Genomic DNA, 20094 nt, shown 5'->3' with positions numbered 1-20094 from the left:
ATAACTCTCGCTAGTGTCACTAAAGTTAGATTTTATAACAGCCTTAACTGAAACCAAGATGTGTGTAGAGAAACTCTTACAGAAAACACTTGGAATGACTTTGAACTTCAATACATAATCCTATGCAGAAAAGGCCTTACTATTTTTTTCATCCTTTGTCACTACAGTTTGTACATAATTACCTTCTGTAGCTAAATTTTTTTAAATAGATGTAATTTTAAGAATTAGAAACCATTGCATACTGCTTCCATAGTAAGACCTTTTACATAGAATTTATATAGACCAAGCTCATTTCAACTGGTTGTTTTTGTCTTTAGGACAGTGAGATTATGTCTCCACCAGGCTAATTTTGGAACAGCATCCAGAACACATTTTAAAAAATAAAAAAAAAAAAGCTCACAGCTATGCTGACAGGTATAGCAGGTTTCAGTGTTCTGTTCTTGGTTTTCCTGGCACAAATACAGCCTTGTTCAGTGTACATGTTCCACTGCCACTGTGTACTTCTTTCTGTTCAGCTTGATCACCCCTGTAGTGCAAGTAATTAGTCTTTCCTCATCATCTTTAGTTCATGAAAGTATCGTCCTAACCACACTGTGATGCCTGATAAAAGTCCTTTAGGCAAGCGAGTTTAATGGGGTGTGCAGGAGAAAGGTAAAGGCACACAGAGTATGTCTCCATTCATCTGAGTGCTAGCCAGGAGGGTTCTAATTCCTCCAGAGGAGCTGCAGCCCTCTGACTCGAGAGGCAGATTTAATTCGTAAGAGAGCATCGGTAATTAGATGGAGCTAAATCCTTTGGGAAGATTTAGGGAAGACCAAGATGCATCATTGCTCCGTATCAGCAGTGAACTGCCAATCTTACTGCACTTACTGCAGTATCACTTTTGAAAAAATACCTCCTCTCTTTTGATATTTCTTCTTGCTGGATTTCTTTCTGTCACTAGGTATTTGTTTCTCATTATCCTTCACAGATTTATTTTGCATTTTTTTCCCAAGTTAATGTTCTTAACTCTTTCATTTCTTTTTTTCCTCCCCCTCAGGATCTTGGCACTTGATGTGAAAAGACTTCTTTTTATTGGGGATAATTATTGCTGAAGAACAAAAGCTGAAGCAAAAAGCATGTAGCTATTCTAGATGTTTTTTGTACAGTGGTATTTTCTGGACTTTTTTCATGTTTTCTTTTTTTCCAGTAGTAGATTAAGATTTTTTTTCCTAGCCTTTCACTTTACTGTACTGATATACTTTTTTTTTTTGTAATTTTCTTCAGATCTCAGAGGGAAAGGATGCTTTATATTTGTAAGAAATATATTTCAGAAACTAATAGCAAAGCCAAAAAAAAAAAAATGCAGACTTTTGCACATAATCTCCGCATAGTGCCTCTAAATCTCCCAAGAAGTCATATGTGCTAGCATTTTTAGCATTGCAGTGAATATATTAAGCATTCTGGAATATAATGAGCTTTAGTTATCATCAGCCCACCTCAGCATGGCTGTATACAGTCTTTCCTAAGTTCTTGGTAAGAAACCAGAGGTAAACTGTGGTTATCTAAAGAGCAAAAACCTGGGGATTAACCGCTTCATCAAGCGCATTCTAATAGTAAAGCAGGTATTTTTGATGATGCCTTAGCTGCTGTTAAAACAACTGCAAAACGACACCGATAAGGATTTTTTTTTTTTTTGATTTCCAACCGCATCTGTACTGCTCTTGTATAATTTCAGGAGTCTCTTGGACTGAAAAGATAAAAATTTGCTGTGTACCACTGATACCATTATCATCACAAAACAGAAAAATAAAGTACATAAGCCTTAGCAGATATTAAGAGAAATTCAGGTTGAAAGATGGACAGTTTTGTGTTTGCTTTTTTTCACAGTTTCTAGTCCTTACTTCTGTTCCTCATACTCCAGAAGGGAATGCAGAAATAGAACAAATTAATGCAGCAAGGAGCGTTGTATTCACCTGGTCTTCAGGACAACAGGCAAGAGCGGGCCTCTAGTATGTCTGTTACAGGTAGAGCTTTTGGGACCTAGGTGTGCCAAGTTCTTCCATTTGTTTTCCTCTGTCTTCATAATTCTTAAAACATCTTTTTGCACATCTTACACACATACTGCTTCACCATTAGTTTACAGAGGAAGATCATACTAGGGCCAATATTTGTAATGATTCCAATAGCTGATTCTAGAATGTAGTGTGGCAGACAGGTGGCCTTGAGATTTATGTTGGAGGATAAACAGAATTTTGACTGTACTTAACAATCTGTACTGAGAACCTGTGTCACACTAATAAAGTTTTTAAGAATGCACTGTGATGTTTGTAACTTTTTTATTTACTACAGCTGTTAATGTGAACAGATATAGGAAGGCAAAAAAAGCTCAGAAATGATTTAAAAATTTTTATATATTGGCCTGTTAAAACTGAATCTAATGTGTTTAAAAAGCATCTGCGAAATACTTGTCAGAGGTGCTTTATGGAGCCCCCACCAATCTGATCAGGATCCAGCTGCAGTTTTTTTCCCCCCTTCCCCTTGATTTCTAATGCTATTTAGAAGCTAAATAGGGCCAAATGGGGCTTCAGGCCTGGAAGAGCTAAATGGGTATGCACAAGGATTTTAAGAAACAAGATGAAGTGACTATTTTGCTGAAAAAAATCCAGTTAAAATTTGAGACGTAATACATACTAGTGATTAACAGTCATTCTTAAGCGACAGAAGAAATATTTTGTTTTAATGAAGTTTTTGAACTCTGCAGGCATCCCTGTAAGTGTTAAGATTCTCTTGTCTATGTACATAATAATTTCAGTATTATGTGATTCTAGCTTTGTTTGCAAGCTTTCTTCTTGATGCAAACATCTACACGTCAAAAATGTTGGTTAATGATTGATCTGTATGAAGTGACACAATGAAATCACCATACCTGTCTCTAAATAACTGTCTTTGTACCATAGAGAGGGGCGCAGTGTATCTGGATTTATGCTTGAATTGATTCAAAAAAAAAAAGGGGGGGGGGGACTGTGTTATGGGGAAGTCTCGGAAATCTATTTTTTCTCCCACAGCTGAGAAACAAAAAGAAATACCTGCAGCTAAAGATGAAGCAGTTATTGCTGGTTTCTGCTTTGTTAGTTACTGCTTACAATAGCAAAAGAAAAGAACATACAGAAATGACGTACTCTATGTAGAAACATATAAATATTGCTTTTTATTAATTTGCCTTCTCAGTTTGCTCTGAAACCTTTTTAAAGCAAGCAGCAGTCATCAATATCTGAAATAGTTGGTCTCAACACCTCCTACTTGTTTTCAGTTACTGCAAGACTAGATAGTCATCCAGACATCCCACCACAAAAGGAACTGTGTTTTAGTCAAGCTGTGTACCTGTCTACTACATCATACAACAGTACAGTACTGTAGTAGCTTTGCAAAGTTCCACTGGCATTGTAAGACAAGAACTAAACATCAGCTATTCATTAGAATGCAAAACTTGAAAGTCAATCTGAATTACAGATCTGAAAAATTCCTAAATTTTGGTAAACAGGGTACACAGCCTTTTCAGAATGCATTTCCTTAATGTGCTATGAGGTACAAGATTCCTTATATGTAAATGGCTAGAGAAAGCAGAGGGAAACTGTTTTTTCTACAATGCTGTGACAGAACTTTTGTCCTTCAGTAGCAGAATTCAAAAGCCCTTCTGAGCTCTCAGAAAGTAGGTTCCTACTTCTTGGGCAGGTATTATTTCTAACAGAGAGAAAAGGGGACAAGGCACAATTGAAAGGTTATGATTATTCCACCTCATGCTTTTTTTTTTTTCCCTTAAGTCTTAGTCTTTGTTACAGTTACTGGCTGCTTCAGCCAGAGAAAATAAAAGCTAATGAATCACATCAAGGATATGTTTGTCAAGGCAAAGAAATCAAGTGTTTTAGCCACTTATGATAACAGGTGGATTTTTTTTTTTTTAAATACTAGTACTGGAATTGAGAAATTTTCATAGGTGAACAGAGAAGAAATTCATTCAGTACTGGGTCTTTAAAAAAAAAACAAAAACAAAAACCTCCAAAACTTCAGCTCATTTCTTAAGTAATATAAGCACATCATAACACCTTCTTAGCACATAATATTCATCTGTTCTCGCAGTAATTACAATCCTTACAATCGCTTACAATCCTTAGAGATAAGAAATAAAGCCCGTTACAAATGACTACCTGTCCTCTTAAACATCAGTGAATAATTATGGTAGCAGTTGCACTTCAATCAGGTGTAAAAGGAATAATTAAAAGCAAAATTTCCAGCTAAAACCAACAGATTAATCATCTAAAATAAGATTCAGACTTTCTGCACACAAAATGCATGCTCATTTCCTTAACATTACCTAAAAATACAAGAATATTTTCAGTCAGCAGCAAGAGGAATAGTGCAGACTTAGCATGCCCTCTAGAGAAACTAACTTTTAAAATTGCTCTGCTGCTATTCCTATGAATTTTCAGTGCCTTACAACTGTTTTTGACAAAAATAAGTTATCCTAATTTATAGGTGATTCTTTTGCAGCCATGTTTTGATATCCTCAAAATTTCTATCCATCCATTGTATATTGTCCTCAATGGTTTCAATAGCTTGGTGGATGCAACGAAGCTGTGCACTTTTTTCCTCCAGAGAACCGAAGAATTCTTTAACCTGTTGAATAAAAAAATGTGGAAGGAGAGCTGATGAAGAGGCAGCACTGTCTCTTATTTTCACAGGAAGAGTAGCAGGATATTTGTGATATTTGACCTGACATGAGAAATTATCTTAAAAATTTCAAAACCTTCAAAAAGATACTGACTCAATCTCACAAACTGATGAAGATTACATTTAACATTAGATTATAAAAAAGCAGTTGCAGGAAGTGACAAACTGTTGTGCAAGGGAATCTGTCTGGTTCTTGCTCATTCAACAAACCTTTGGACAGCAGTGTCTGTCTTTGTATAGACTTCACCAGAGAAGAAAATGCATCCCCTACTCTGCCTCCTGGCTGCTTGGTTGGTAACACGCCTTCACTTGGCAGTTCAAGTAACGTCTCAGGCTGTGAACTGAAACAGTCCCTGCTAATATACACAGGATGCAAGACGCAAATAGTTGTACAAACTACACAAAAGGTACACGTAGAATACATGGAAAAGAATTGCTGGATTTTCTCTCTCCTTATACTTCCTGTCTGTCTGCCAGTGTGTTCACAGTGACTCTCATGTCATAAGTCCTGCAGATCCTAGGGAGATGCACAGATACATTTCCAGGTAGGGCACAGAAACGTCCTTGCAGCCCATGGCACTGCTGTAGCATTCTATTGACACACTGTCAGAGTCCATTTGGATTTAAAACGAGTGGTGAGAATGAAGTACAAAAGAATGCACTGCTCCCTATATTCTTTCATTTTGTACTTAATGTGGTCATATTATTTCTGCCTCTGTTTTGACCCAAACCAGGAAATCTGGATTTCAGCTTCCAAAAAATGGTCAGGGATCCCATTTTAGGACTTTGAATCTGCACACTGACCAGTCTTGGTTTTGTTTGTTTGTTTTTTTGACACTTGACAGAAGTGGAATAGGTGGACAAAATGATTATCATATGGTAATATCCAGAAGCATGGAGAATTATCCCTGGAGCAGCAGACATAGAGCACACTATACTTATCACTGCCCTTCAGCATTTGCCCTTCAGTCTGCTCGGTGAGAAGACCTACTTTTGTTCTTATTTTTCCTCAGTACTCTCCAGAAGACAGCCATGAATATTACATACACATACATACGTGAATACTCTGCATCCAAGTCCACTGCTTAAACAAATTCCATCTTTCTCCTTGCCACTGGCTTAATGCTCTGCCTCAAGGAATTAAGCTCAAGGAAAACACAGGGTATTATTCTAATACTTCGTAACTAGTCATGCTTTTAAGATGTTAAAATTTAAACCAGAGTTTTGTTTCAGTTAAACTACAACTACTTTTTAAAACCAGAACAGCTAATCTGAATGGCTTACCTGTGCAAGCTGTGGCCTAGTTGAGTACTGATTTGTCACTCCAGTGACAATGGTCGCTATGGAATGTGAACCGAGTTCAAATCTGTCAAAAAAGAATAACCTACACTCAGAAAACCTACAGTTTGGTAGAAAATAACACTTTAAAGTACAATTGGGTACAGGCAGCAGTGAAACAACACATGTTCCTTACTTTTCTACGACTTTCTCCCAATTTTCCTTTAAAAACGTCCAAGCAAGGTGATAGCCAGATGGGTTTCTGGCAACATACACAATAATGTATGGAAGATCCTGAGTTTTTATGATGTCACCACGGAGACCTTGATCCAGTAACCTAAGAATTAATAATAGATATGGAAGTTGTTTACACCAGTAAAGATAAAAATGACAAAATGATTACTTGCTTAGTGTTTTCTGCTGTTTATAAAGTTCACATTTCTAAAGGTCCCAACACTGTTGGGTTACTACCAATTTTTTACAATGTATATCCATCCTTCCCGTTACTATTACCTTCATAATTACAACTATTTAATAGACCTGCATGCTGAATATAAATTATAAGAATAGTCTACATTTTGATTCTACTCAAAAGTTTCCAACTTAACAGGAACCTCCCTAATCCCTTGTAGGAAATAAATTTGTTCTACACCGTCAGTGGAATATTCAGGCCTTGCAAACTCGTGACTAACATGTCCAAAGAACAGCAAATACAAAAAATAACATTATGAAACAGCTATATAGCTACATGCTAAATGAGCGTGACATTCCATAACCCCCACCAGAAGGCAGAAAGCAGGTTTACAGAATGCAAGCTTTGAAGGTTTGAATATCTGAAAACTTCAGTAACACTCAGTTTTCTCAAAAGTGGGAAAACACACATTTTTGTAAGAAACAGAGTATATGCACCTGTAACCAAGATAACTAAAAAGGTAAACAATGAAGTGTCTGTCAAGCAAAGACAAGGTATTTGAGCAGGTTTATATTTCATCCCAATTTGCTGCTGCAATGCTGAGCACATTGACTCCTGGCACTAAAACCCTTAAATGAAATGCTACAGCCACTTGCTCTTAGTGTATAAAATCTGTAAAGCATTTTATAAATCCTGAAATTCAACAGCTATGTAACAAGACTGAGCGATACTAGTTCCTGTGTCAGTATTTGGTTTTTCACCCCAAAACACACTTCTGTTCTTGTGTAACACACTACTCACCACTGAAGTTTGTCCTTATTTCTGGTGAGGCTGAGAGCTAATTCAATTTTACTTTTATCTATGCTGAATGAGTGCTGTCTGTATTTACTAAGGAGGAAATCCCAACCTTCAGATGTTTGTGCTCCAACAGCATACACTGCTGTCTTCACATCAGCTGGCAACCTACAACAAATTGAACACCAAGTTACTCTCCATGTCATATTTAGGCATGTTTGCAGAAATACAACCTCGACATCATCATACATCAACTGACATAACAGTTTCTTAAAAATACTGGTCCTTCATGGGTATTAGTGATCCTTATTGCTGGGAAACAGTTAAATATATCAGGCTGTATCACAGTAGTGTTCCTGCCCTGGAAACGATTTCCAGAAATACTTGACTCATTCCTTTATTTTTTCTTTCTTACTTATTTTGTATATTCCTTTCCTGTCTACCTTGTATTTAAGCCCAGCTGGATACCAACACAGTCTTCTGTGGCCTGCCCAGAACAGTCTCTCAGAGATGTTTTGGAGGGTGTTTTAGAGAGTTCTTATGTCATGCCGAGAAGCACAAATTACACAAATGTCATGAACAGTAGCTACCTATTTTTATAGAGCAGTCTCCAGACAGATACAGGAAGGAATATATTTACATGTAATTTTCACTTTTCTAAGAAGAATTTTTCAAAGAAGATCTTTTTCACATATCTAAGAAGACAAGCTGGGGAGTACCACATGACATATGTGCTAGTTTGGGTATATAATATTCACCAACACGTGAAGGAAGTGAAAATTTAAAGTATGAGATACAGAACTAAAAAGACTCAATTTCATATTGCTTAGAGGACTGCATTTCAGCTCTTTCTTAATTACCTTTACTATAATTAGAGTATCAGAAAAGACAGTATAAGAAAAAACAGTTATTTGCAAAACAGACCTCAAGGTTCCATTGGATTTCTGCCATTTCAAGAAATACTCTTCTGCTTTGTCCACGCACGGCTGGTATCTGCGCATACATGCGAAGAGCAGCAGGGACTGCCGAAGCATTCTCTCAGACACTGAGCCGTCATCACTCCAAAGCTGTTTGTCAATTAGGTCTTTAAATAAATTGACTATATACTCCTAAAATAAGACAATAAAAATGATATATAAAGCGCTTTTTACAAGGTACAGGCAGAGTCATGAAACTCTAGATACTTAAAATGTTACCTTTAACTGTTTTTCTGTATCTTCCATATCCCGCTTCTCCATCAGCTTGTATATAGGAATCAGCTCATTCATACCTTGGAGTACAGGCATGATTTGTGTTTCCCGTTTCAGGTATAAAGTTAAATCAAAAGCTTTAGAAATTGGCAATTTTTTTATTCTAAAGAGAAGAAGAGAGGGGATAAAAGAAGTTGCAATTAAGCTTACAAAACAAACGTAAAAGCAAAATCCAAGACACAGTTTTCTAGGTTTGTTTTTAGAAGTCAAATGTGGCTGAGCAAGTAACATAAGCTATGAAACCTAATATCCAGTCTTTGAACTAAGAAATGGACTGTAAGGGAATGTTATTAGTAAGACCCACTTTTTTGCCTGTCCCGTGGTCATCAAAGCACTGTCTCTCTCTTGCTGTCTCCTCATTTTGCTCTATATACATACAGAAGAAATCCAATCACTGAACTTACTTCCTCTGTAACACCTTTCTAGCTTGACACGCGGGTACTTACTCTCTTGTAGTAAAACCTCACAGCTATAATCCCAGCTGGTTCTTCACTTTAACTAACAGCTCAAGCCTTCTATGTGTGCCAGGATATACCTCAATTACTTAGTACAAGAGAAAATAGAGAAAATGGAAGAGGACTTACTTCACTTCATCCTGGTAATTTTTTTATCCTTCTGTGAAACCTTTTTTCTGCTTCTTTCTGCCCATGCTATCTCCCCATATACGTTCTCATTTTGTCCTTATTCACCTTTCTCTTCTTCAAAATACCAGTCACCCATCTTAAAAGGAACCAAGTTTAACCTAATTTGCATCTCTAATTGTCCCTTCTTCCTTTCTTCTCTAAGCTTCTTGAACGCAATAAGCAATCTTTCTTCAGGCTCCCCTTTTCTCTTCAAACTTTGAACTATAAAAACCTTTCTTCCGCTGTCCAGATGAAAAAGTTGACTAGCCCCGCTGGCATCTCTTTATGAGCTGCCACCTCAGATTCATGTGATTGTCTTCCAGCTCTCCTTACCGCCTTTTTTCTTGAATGCTGTAAGATCAGCAATTAATGCATTTGGTTCTTTGGTTCTCTTTGCCTCTCTGAGTATACACACCTGTTGCAGATTTTGTTTGCAGAACACCTCTAAGACACGCTTTTTTGTAATAACATCCACAGCACTAAGACTAACCGTAGCTATAATTCTAGCACATTTTTATTACTGTAAGAGCCTTGTTTCTAATTGACAAATGGAAACAGTGTCTTTCCTGGAATGTCTACTGAAAAACAGTCTAAAAAACTCCACTGAATTACAGAGTAAGAGATTGTATGCCCTACCACCTACTCAATTGCGTTTTTGCTCACCAGCTGGACAAGGGAAGTTATAATATTACTTCCATGCTCCCCCTTCTTGAACTTGAGGGAGAGAAAGCACAGCTACCTGTGATGCAGGACAGGACAAAGATTTGACAGTCCTAGAGAACATCAGTATTTCCACATAAACGCTCTCCTAGCACTAGCTCACTTGCAAAATCTTGACTGAGAGATTTAATAGGTTGCATGAAGATGTGCTGATGAGCATTTTGGGTACTCAGAAGAACACTTGTAATCAAGACACTAAGTGTCCACATCTACTGAGCTTCCTCAGAAGCTAAAATTTTAGCAGAAAATTATATGAAGAAAATATTCAAAGAAAAACAAAGTTTTATCAAAAACAGATACATGCTCCATTTTGTATGCAATCATTAGCCCAATGTTAGCAGCAGAAAACATAACTTTTACTGCTATGACCTCTGACAGCTCCATGTCCTAACCCATATTTTTCACTTAACCAAATGTGTGCCATGTTTACACTCTCAATGTCTTCATGGTGTAAAAGTGTTACTAGTTAAATCCAAGCTGAGGAGAATTAGTGTGACAACACATTAAGAAGAATTACCTTATCTTAAAGAAAGCCTTAACTTGCAAATAGGATGTCGACTCAGTTTCTTAGTATTTCTTGTAATTCTTGTAATCTTGCGTGAAAGACCTCATTACCACAATAAACAGGTCATTATTATCAATACTACACATGTATTTACCACTTCACTGTGAAAGCTGAACTCTGAAGTTACAATTAAACCATGTGACACTAAGTCAACATAGCAAATGCAGAATTTCACTGAGAACTTCACTCCCAATCTCCCTTTTCAAAACAAGACTCAAACAGTAAGTTACATCCTGTTTCAAACACTTCACAGACCATGAGGATTATGTCTTCTTGTCTGCTTCATTAAATACACTTGGATAAGGCCACTGCAAATGAGAAATCCCGGGTTTACATTGCTGTAAGCAAGAGAAGAACATGCTCCTATTTGAATGATTTAATGAAAAATGTATATGTAATCAACACTCCTTTAGTGGTATATACTCATGAATGCAGTTTGTATTGTTTTTGACTAGCACAGCATGCCTTACCTTACAAGCTGGAATATGTTGTTAATGAGACTTGCTCTGTCATTGTTGCTAATCGCTGTATGGTTCTCTTTCAAAAGGTTGATCAGATGATCCCATCCGTCATCTTCATAGTGCACAATGTAATAACCATTCATGTACACATTGAATTTGATCCACTCAACCTCTTCCGGAAGGATAATGACATCTACAAACAAAAATATAACTCCTTTTTATTAGTGATTCAAAATCACTCTAATATTATACCCAATAATAGTCTCACTTCAGAGATTTAAGTAAAAACTATAACATGAAACCTGAATATACTAAGAGATTATTATAGTGATGCAATTGAGATGACAAAAAATCATTTGTCTTGTACTAGTAGTCAATCAGTACTAGTGTACTAGTCGTCAATTCTGCAAAAAAACACATGCAAAGCTAAAAATCTTACAGGAAAACTTAGAATAAATTAATCACTTATAATTAATCAAATAAATTACCTGTTTTAGTTGTCATCAAAAATCTTTGCACAGTGTCAGATTTGCTCGTAATGTAGGTTAGTGGAATGTGCCACAAGTACCTAATGCAAAACAGAAATTTAATGAAAGAACTCCGCAAAAGCTTCTCCAACATGGCCCAGTCTAACAGGTGATGAGTATCTTTTACCTGCAGGATGACAGCAATGACCTGCACTCATGTCTCTTTATTTTGGTGCAGAACCACATGCACCTAACTAGCCCTAATTTAATTTGCTTGGGAGATCATTAACAGTGAAGCTGCAACAATATGGACTTTCAAGCCTAGTTCCACTGGCGTGTCCCAGTAGGAGTTCACACAGCTCACCTAGGTGCCCGGCCACCGTAGCTGTGCAGCTGCCGGTAACTCGGCCAGGCATGCCAGGTGTGGCCACCTGTACCTACTGCAGTGGTAGCACTGTCTTGAGCTGCACTGGGAAAGACTCACATCCTGTCAGTTCAAGGAGCATTCCTTAAGAAACAACAGTGAAAGCTATTATTGTATATCTATGTTTGCCATAGGTGAGTATTATGATTTGTGTGCTGAGATTTTCCCATTTTCTTTACCCTGTGGATGGATGGGAATCTGCGCCCTTCATGTAGTGCTCCTGCTGCAGGTGGACGTTCTTTCCTCTCACTGTGACAGTTACCAGGGGAAAACCTTTTTGCAGTGTCCAAGTGTTCATCATTGCCCTCACATCAAGAGTCTCTCCTTTAGTCCAGTGCTGTTTGTTGGTGAGAGAAAAAGAAGATACATAAGAAGAGGAGGAAGACGGAGTGCATGGACAATGAAATGAGTAGCTAAGAACTTCATAAAAGCTGCTGCAAATTTGTAAGCTCAGCATAGTTAAGTTTAGACTGGAACATGGGATATCAATGACAACTCCGGCTGTTCTTTTTCTGGACACTTTTACATAGTTAATTGACATCTCTTTAAATAGTGCTGTTTTCCGGGCAGCCCTAGGCACAGAGGTAGGATTTCTGTCTGTACACACACCGATGCGGCAGCACAGAATAGTAACATGAGAGAACTCAGATAAATATCAAACTCCCAAATACGGATGAGTAAAAAACTAGATGCTTACTGCATTTGAGGATGACTGTTGGTTCCTTCTGCAAAAGCCATCACCTTGTTGTTCACTCTTATCGCTACCTACTGTGGGACAAATCTGTAGAAGAAAGTTTTGGTCATCTGTTTTTGATATCATTACCATAAGTATTGGTCACAGTCCTCAGTAATATATACTACAAAAACACACTATTCACAAAAAGCTATGAAATTTGGAAAAAAAAAAAAGTAAAAAAAGAGAGTAAGAAATACTTGCATTTGTCATACTGTCCCACAAATCTTCATTTTTTGTATTCTGATAGCTGTACTTCTGCAGGTACTGCACAAGTCCAGCTTTAAAACCATTGTCAGTCAGGTAGTCCCTCAACATATTTAATATACAGGATCCCTGAAAAAAAGTGTGACAAAATGTTTACAAAACCACTCCCTAGATAGCAAGATGCTTCTTTCAGAAAATTTTCAGACTAACCTAAACAGCACTTCAATTTTGTATGTCTGTCTGATAAGAAATAATTGGGTTTTATGTATATTTAAACAGTAATTTGGCTTTCATAAATATATTTTCTTAACTATATTTTGGATTGAGTAAACTATGCTATTATTTTTTGAATTACTACATAGAGCAGCACCATATAATGCTCCAGTGAAAAATGCCGGTTGGTTTAAGCACCTAAAATAATGTTTTAATGTTTAAATTGAAACACAATAGATAAAAAGGGGTTAAAACCTCCTCTTTTTATAGATGGAACAGGAAACCACCATTTGAACTACATTCAGGAGTTTTGGACTAGGAATTAGATAGAATATAAAAATAAAAATAATATAAAAAAGTATATTAACACCATGGTTCAGGGATGTCTTATATAAAGGACTGACTGTAATCAGTACAATGCAGATGTATAGTACAATCAGTACAACTGAGAACAAAATCAGTTACAAATTTTACCTTCTCATAAGAAACATCATCAAACATTTCTAAAATTTGAGCTGGATCTTCCACAGGAGTAGACACAGGATGCGATGAATTTAATGCATCCACTTCCATGGCATCAAAGCATCTTGTTAAGAAATAATCTTCCTAATAGGAGGCAAAAATGATTATTACTACCAACTTTTGCACAGTGACTACTGAATTCTGGTTAGTTCACATTGTGGTCCATTCTACATGATGTTCAAATCCCATAAGGAAAACCAAACATATCTTTGTTTGCATTACTGAGCTTTATAAAAAAAAAATTAAAAAAAAATAAAAGAAACAGTAATATAGAGAGACAAACTGCCTCTACCCTTCTAAACTAACTTTAATACTCCAGCTAGTGAGACTTAAAAATAATTCCAAAAAGACATGCACACGTTCCAACAGTTTGATGACAAAATGAATGGTCAGTAACCACAAAACAAACCAAAGGGAAAAAAAAAAAAAAAAAAGCAAACGGTGAATTTCTTCATCATCATTCCACTGCAGTTTTATGGCAAGTTTCTGCATAGATCTTCCCAGTGCACTGTTCATTTCACGTTGGTTGAACTAGGCATACTTGCAAAGTTTCATATATTGAACCTGTGCTAAAGCTAGTGGAAGGATTTGAGGGTCTTCATTAGGATTTAAGTCTGTCTATGCATGATGAAAAAAATAAAAATTTCATAGAATCATAGAATAACACGAGTTGGAAGGGACCCATAAGGACCATTGAGTCCAACTCCTGGCACCACACAGGTCTACCCAAAAATTCAGACCACGTGACTAAGTGCACAGTCCAAACGCTTCTTAAACTCCAACAGGCTTGGTGCAGTGACTGCTTCCCTGGGGAGCCTGTTCCAGTGTGCGACCACCCTCCCGGTGAAGAACCTCTTCCTGATGTCCAGCCTAAACCTCCCCTGCCTCAGCTTGACACCATTCCCGCGGGTCCTGTCACTGGTGACTAAGGAGAATAGCTCAGCGCCTGCCCCTCCACTCCCCCTTATGCGGAAGCTGTAGACCACGATGAGGTCTCCCCTCAGCCTCCTCTTCTCCAGGCTGAACAGGCCCAGTGACCTCAGCCACTCCTCATATGTCTTCCCCTCTAGGCCCTTCACCATCTTCGTCGCCCTCCTCTGGACACTCTCCAACAGTTTCACGTCCTTTTTGTCCTGTGGTGCCCAGAACTGCACACAGTACTCGAGGTGAGACCGCACCAGCACAGAGTAGAGTCACTTCCCAATCACTTCCCTCGACCGACTAGCAATGCCTTTTTACTTTTGGAAGTCTAAAAAGCTTTTGAAAAGAGAATATACTTTGATTGCAATCATTAACTTCCATCACCACTTTCTGAAATTATTAGATACAATTAAATCAATATTCTTACACTTCAAGTTAAGATCAGACGATTCTTTCAAAGAGAAATTGAAAACTATTTCACAGCACAAACACGCTTGGTCTTCACCCTTACAAATTAGTGGGCTTAGAATGCAAATATAAAATAAAAATACAGTAAATGCTGCTTACAACTTTCAGTTCTGGATGGGTAACGTTGACCGACACGAACTCCATGAATTTTGCAAACCCTTCATTTAACCACAGGTCATTCCACCACTCCATGGTAACTAGGTTGCCAAACCACTGAAACAATAACAACAAAAATTTTAATTTAAATACACACTTTTTCACAAAAGCTGCTACTGACTGATATGAAATTGAATTTATAACATGTCACTGACATTTAAAGCACATTTTTTTTATTAATACAGCTTACTCTGGCCTCTTTCCATTTCATTTCTTATTTTAATGGTAATACTCTAAAGCACTGGTTTCCACTACCATTCCATGAAACTTTATAAATAAACCAGGTTTGATTGGAGAGCCACATATAAAACTGTAACATTTCTGAACTTTTTTACCTATATTCATGCCTTGCAATTAATTTCAAGGGCTAACAATGGTGCAAAGGCTCCAGAGCACTACAGCTACTGAACTGAACAGATTTTGGTTACAGCCCTTCATGTCTATGAAGCCCAACTAGACTTTTCTGGGAACAGTCTCGTGATTCACATATGAACACCCTCAAACTGAAACAGCTATTTTCAGTCTATATGTCAAATATCTCCCCATCCACACAGCTGTGACCACTCTGTGGGTCCCTTCTGATCCTTTATTGTTGCTGCTAAATCTCACCTGATGAGCCAGTTCATGGGCTATTATCATAGTAATCCAAAGTCTAGAAGATGCTGAGGACTTCTCAGGGTCATACAACAACGCAGATTCCCGATATGTGGTCAATCCCCAGTTTTCCATAGCACCAGACTGGAAATCCGGAATAGCTGCTAAATCTGGGGAGGGCGGTGGGGAAGCATTAATAAACTGCTAGGATTATTTTACCCAATAAAGTACCCAGTCACCTGCTCATCCCACTTCACAACAGCTCCTACATCACACATTCTTTAAGGGCTCTCCTAAATGTAACAGCAAAAACATACCTTTTTAAAAGTTCTGTATAGAAGGATTTTCAGTTCTCAGTGAAGCTTTTAAATATACTCTTAAGTTATGCGAAGCAGACAGTTTAAAAGTCTGTGAGCCAAAATTGTCCCAGTCTTACCTAATTTATTGATTTTGTGCTATTTTACTCTCTATTCTTAATGCTATTCTTGAATACATTAACTTATTTAACACTTACCTTGTTTAGGTAAGGGATATGAAATGCTGAAGTAATCCTCATAAAAGTCTAAAAGTTTTACTGCTGCATCCAGTGCATAATCAGCTTGGTGGATCTTCTCTGGTACCGTGTATACAGAAATCTACAGTAAACAAGCAGGCAGTATTTAAATGCCAGCATCAAAAGCTTACAGAATTTGTTCTTTAACAGGTACGTGAGTGGTCATGAAAAGTGACAGTAGAGCACCTACCTAACAGCTCTCATACAAAAGTTATTTTTAAAAAATCCAGATACAAATATGATCAAAATTAGAAATAAGAATTGTACTTTATCCTCCAGAACCACTATGCCCGTAAAAGGACATCTATAGCTTCCATCCCCTACCATGTCAGGGTTGTTTAACTAACACTGTTTTATTTTATTCCTGATTCTCCAAGAAAACGATATTTAATTTCCCTTTAATCAAACAATCTTACATGAAACAACATTACCAATGCATGTAAGTATATACAAAGCAAGCATATTACCAAAAACTTTTGAAATTAGTAAAAGTCTTAATGCAAACTAATCATCCAATTACAAAGCCAACTTTTTTCTGTCCTCTCGTTCATGTAAAACTTCACGATGTATAAATCCAACGATTTAGCTTGAAAGTACAGTATATGTTTCCATATAGATTTTGTTATAAAAAAAGCTCTTAGAAAATCAGAATAGTTACCTTAACTCCATGACTGGATATTTTGCTGATGGACTTGAAATCTGAAACAATAAAGGCCACGAGGTAGGTACTCATCTTGACGCTGGTATCAAAATGGTCTTCAACAAGCCATGAATTTATATTCACAGTCTTCATCTAAAAAAGACAAGCACAGCTCATCATCCGGTAGTACCTACAAGGACTTTAGCACCAAAAATCGATGTGTTTCTTTTCAGTTTCACTAAGACAATTTTAAAGACATGTTGGAAAGAAGTCAACCCCATGCCAGCCTGTCCCCACACAAAGAAAGAAAACAGAAACATACAGGTAGTTTCACTCATAAGTGTTACTTCAACATTGCTAAAACTAGATAAATAAAAGTACTGGTTCAAAAGCTTTAATTTTCCTCAGTGTCTGCCAGCACATCAATCTAATTAAGATCACACTTGAGTTGATCAGAAATTGTCTAAATCTAAACATCACTTGTTACACACGAGAGAAATAAACTACTCCAAACAATGACTCATCTCTGTCAGATATCTATTTCATGACAAAATGAGTCACCTGTTTGAGGTATCCAGTTTTCCCTTTTGATTTGTCTTAGGTAACTAATTTAGACTTGGAGTATATTTAGCCACGCTGAAATACTAATACTGGCACCCACCCTTAGTTCATTATTTTATCCACTTTTCAGTGCAAGAACTGTTTTTTTTTTTTTAAAACCAACTTTCAAAAGACTTCATTTTTTTGACATGTACTTGGTGTATGGGGAGGTGTTGTCCCCTCATTTATAAGGGTTAGTTTCCTGGCAAATCAGGAATCAGTAATGCAGAAGAATTTATGAAGAATCTCTTATGCACAAAGTAAGATCAAATGTATGACGTGACCCCTCCTATATATGCCTACATATTTGTAATTGCAAACAATATTTGTAGGTATTACACATACTCCCCTTTCACAGATATTTTTTTGAAGGCCAAATTAACCTTTTTTAAAATATATATATATAAAAGGTCCTGATTAATAGGATAATTAAGTTAATACACATGAATTATATTATGTCTGTATTCAGATACATTTTAATGTTAATTCTTAAAATCTAAGACAAAGAATGACAGCATTTTATGAGTAAAATAAAGGTTAGGGAGATTACATTGTTCTCAAACCACTGCTGAGAACAGGAACCCATTGGACCCAACATCTGTTGCATTCCTTTATAACTGTGTATCAACACTACCAGCAATCATTTACTCTCAGAAAAGAACTGCCATAATCTGTAGGTCAATATTCCCATGAACAGCAACTTCCTAGATATTCTGTTCTCCTTTTACTTTCTTTTTTAAAGGTCATCAAGCAACAGCACAACATTAAATGTATCCACCTACAAGTGGCATATTGGACAGCGCGAGGTGCTTTGGTTCCCTCCTAATCTTAACTGAAAATCTGGCTTTGAAGGCTGGTTCATCGAAACATGGGAAGGCCATTCTTGCAAATGTTGGCTCAAAATGCGTTGCTGCAAGCACTCTAAGGAAAAAAGAGAAAAGCTTTAGTCCACATACCTTCACATGCACAGTGTTCACTGCCTTGTGTGAAAATCAAGTAATTTCACATTTATGAAATAACTTGCGTACTTTCAAAATCTTTTGCATGCTAAGAATTACCATTTCTCAGTCTGTGGTGGGGAACAGAAGTGGATACATAAAGTTTCTTGACCAATACCCCTGATTAGGGGTTCTGGAATAAGAGACAACTTGTCGTGAGCCCAGCAAGTCCCCGGACTCTTCCTCTCACATCACTGCAGGATGGACAGATGTGTTGGTGGATTAAGGCCTGCTAAGGATACAGCCGAGAACCCCATGGCTACCTGAAAGAATGGCAGTCTCTGCGATATCCCATTATCTACACAATCTGGTGGGGTTTTGTGTCTGACAGGAACCTCAGCAACCGATAATTTCAAAGAGAAATTACAAAGCAGCTGACAACAAATCCTAAAACCAGTTACATGTAACATCTCAGATGACGTATCTATTGCTTAAAACGAAGAAGATTACCTGAGTTCTCCCTCCTGGGTCCTGTAGGTGCTTTTGTAAAAGCCATGGAAGGAGTCGGAGAGGTTGGCAGCGTACTGGATGGTGACGGTGTAGTTGTGGCCAGCCTGCAGCGGCTCGGTGGCGAGCAGTGCCACCTGCTCCAGCGCCCGGTGCTCCAGCACCCTCGCTTCCTGCGCCCCGATGGCCGCCCAGGCCACACGCAAACGCTTGCTGTGCAGGATGACGGCGCTGGTTTGACGGGTGACGGTCAGGTCTATGGCAGCTGTCCCCGAGAAGGTCTGCGTGGTGAGGTTAGGGTGGATGAGGAGGTGGTAGTGCAGCGGGACAACGTGCTCGGGGAGCCTCACCCTGTCCCAGGGAAACGGCGCGCTGCTGTCAGCGCCGAGCCCACCACCGACAGAAGAAGCCACCACGGCCAGGCCCAGCACCACGGACACCACTGGGGCAGACGGGCCCCGGAACGAGGCGGCCAGGCGCGGCCCTGCCATTTTGGACCTAGTGCAGGGAGGAGGCAGCGACGCCGCCCCGCACCCACCGCCTCATGCTGCGGCGGGGAGCAGCCCCGGGACCGCAGCCCCCGCTCGGCGCTCCGGGACCCGCCGCCGGGACCGAGGGAGGAGGCCGGCACCGAGAGGGCCCGAGGGAGGAAAGGGGACACCGAGAGGGACCAGCACCGAGACGGAAAGCGAAAGTGAAGCCGGCCGGGCCGGGCCGCGCCCGCCGAGCCCCGCCGCGGGGCGGAGCGCGCCGCCGCCGCCCATGGAGGCCGCGAGGGGCCGCGAGGCGGCCCGGCCCCCAAAGCGGGGGCTTTCTGTGGCGTGGGCCCTGCCTTAAAAAAAAAGGCATTGGCCGGCAAAGCAGCGGCTGGTCGAGCACGTGTTTTCGAGTACTAACTCCGTTTCTCAGCAGAATTTCCCAAAGGAAGCCCATCGCACGTTACGGCCGTGTGTCTCGCAGAACCCCTGCCAGGCTGAGGCTGGAGGCGCCTCAGGAGGCCACCAGCTTCAGCCACCCCAGCACGGCCACACAGAGCAGGGTGGGGTGCCCGGCACCGTGTTCAGGAGACTTTTGGAGATCTCCAAAGAGGAGACTCCTCCACCTCTCTGGACAACCTGTGCCTGGACACCACTGAGAAGAGCCTGGCTCTTGTCTTCACTTCACCCTCCATTCAGGTATTTATAGGCATTGATGAGATAGATCTCCCTGATCTTCCTCTTCTCCAGGCTGAACAGTCTGGGCACTCTCAGCCTTTCCTCAGGTAAGTAGCAGAGATCGTCTTGGTTGGACTCTCTCCACTACACTCACGTCTGTCTTGTACATGGAAGCCCGAAACA

General features: G+C 39.0%; 2 protein-coding genes across 12 annotated transcripts in view; one reads left to right on the top strand and one right to left on the bottom strand.

The window, feature by feature from the left end:
- CAST (calpastatin) overlaps positions 1–2298 on the top strand; it is a 65767-nt gene extending 63469 nt beyond the window's left edge. For all 11 annotated transcript variants that reach the window (XM_048054732.2, XM_048054733.2, XM_066989133.1 and 8 more), the window contains one exon: positions 1040–2298. The gene's annotated coding sequence lies outside the window, so the exon portion shown is untranslated. The remainder of the gene's footprint in view (positions 1–1039) is intronic.
- An 863-nt stretch (positions 2299–3161) lies between these two features.
- ERAP1 (endoplasmic reticulum aminopeptidase 1) lies at positions 3162–19476 on the bottom strand. Its single transcript, XM_013200936.3, has 18 exons — positions 18761–19476; positions 18095–18233; positions 16731–16865; positions 16034–16154; positions 15535–15689; positions 14869–14982; positions 13333–13464; positions 12643–12774; positions 12403–12486; positions 11885–12042; positions 11303–11382; positions 10824–11007; positions 8392–8548; positions 8120–8304; positions 7202–7363; positions 6185–6325; positions 5995–6076; positions 3162–4656 (listed from the first exon to the last, which is right to left on the bottom strand). The coding sequence occupies exons 1-18, from the start codon at positions 19246–19248 to the stop codon at positions 4510–4512; spliced, it is 2796 nt and encodes a 931-aa protein (XP_013056390.3). The 5' UTR covers positions 19249–19476; the 3' UTR covers positions 3162–4509.
- Positions 19477–20094: the final 618 nt, after the last annotated feature.

The sequence above is a fragment of the Anser cygnoides genome, chromosome Z, assembly GCF_040182565.1.
Source record: "Anser cygnoides isolate HZ-2024a breed goose chromosome Z, Taihu_goose_T2T_genome, whole genome shotgun sequence".
In the NCBI taxonomy this organism is placed as follows: Eukaryota; Metazoa; Chordata; class Aves; order Anseriformes; family Anatidae; genus Anser; species Anser cygnoides.
The sequence above is the reverse complement of the archived record's forward strand: the minus strand, read 5'-3'. Positions and strand labels throughout refer to the sequence as shown.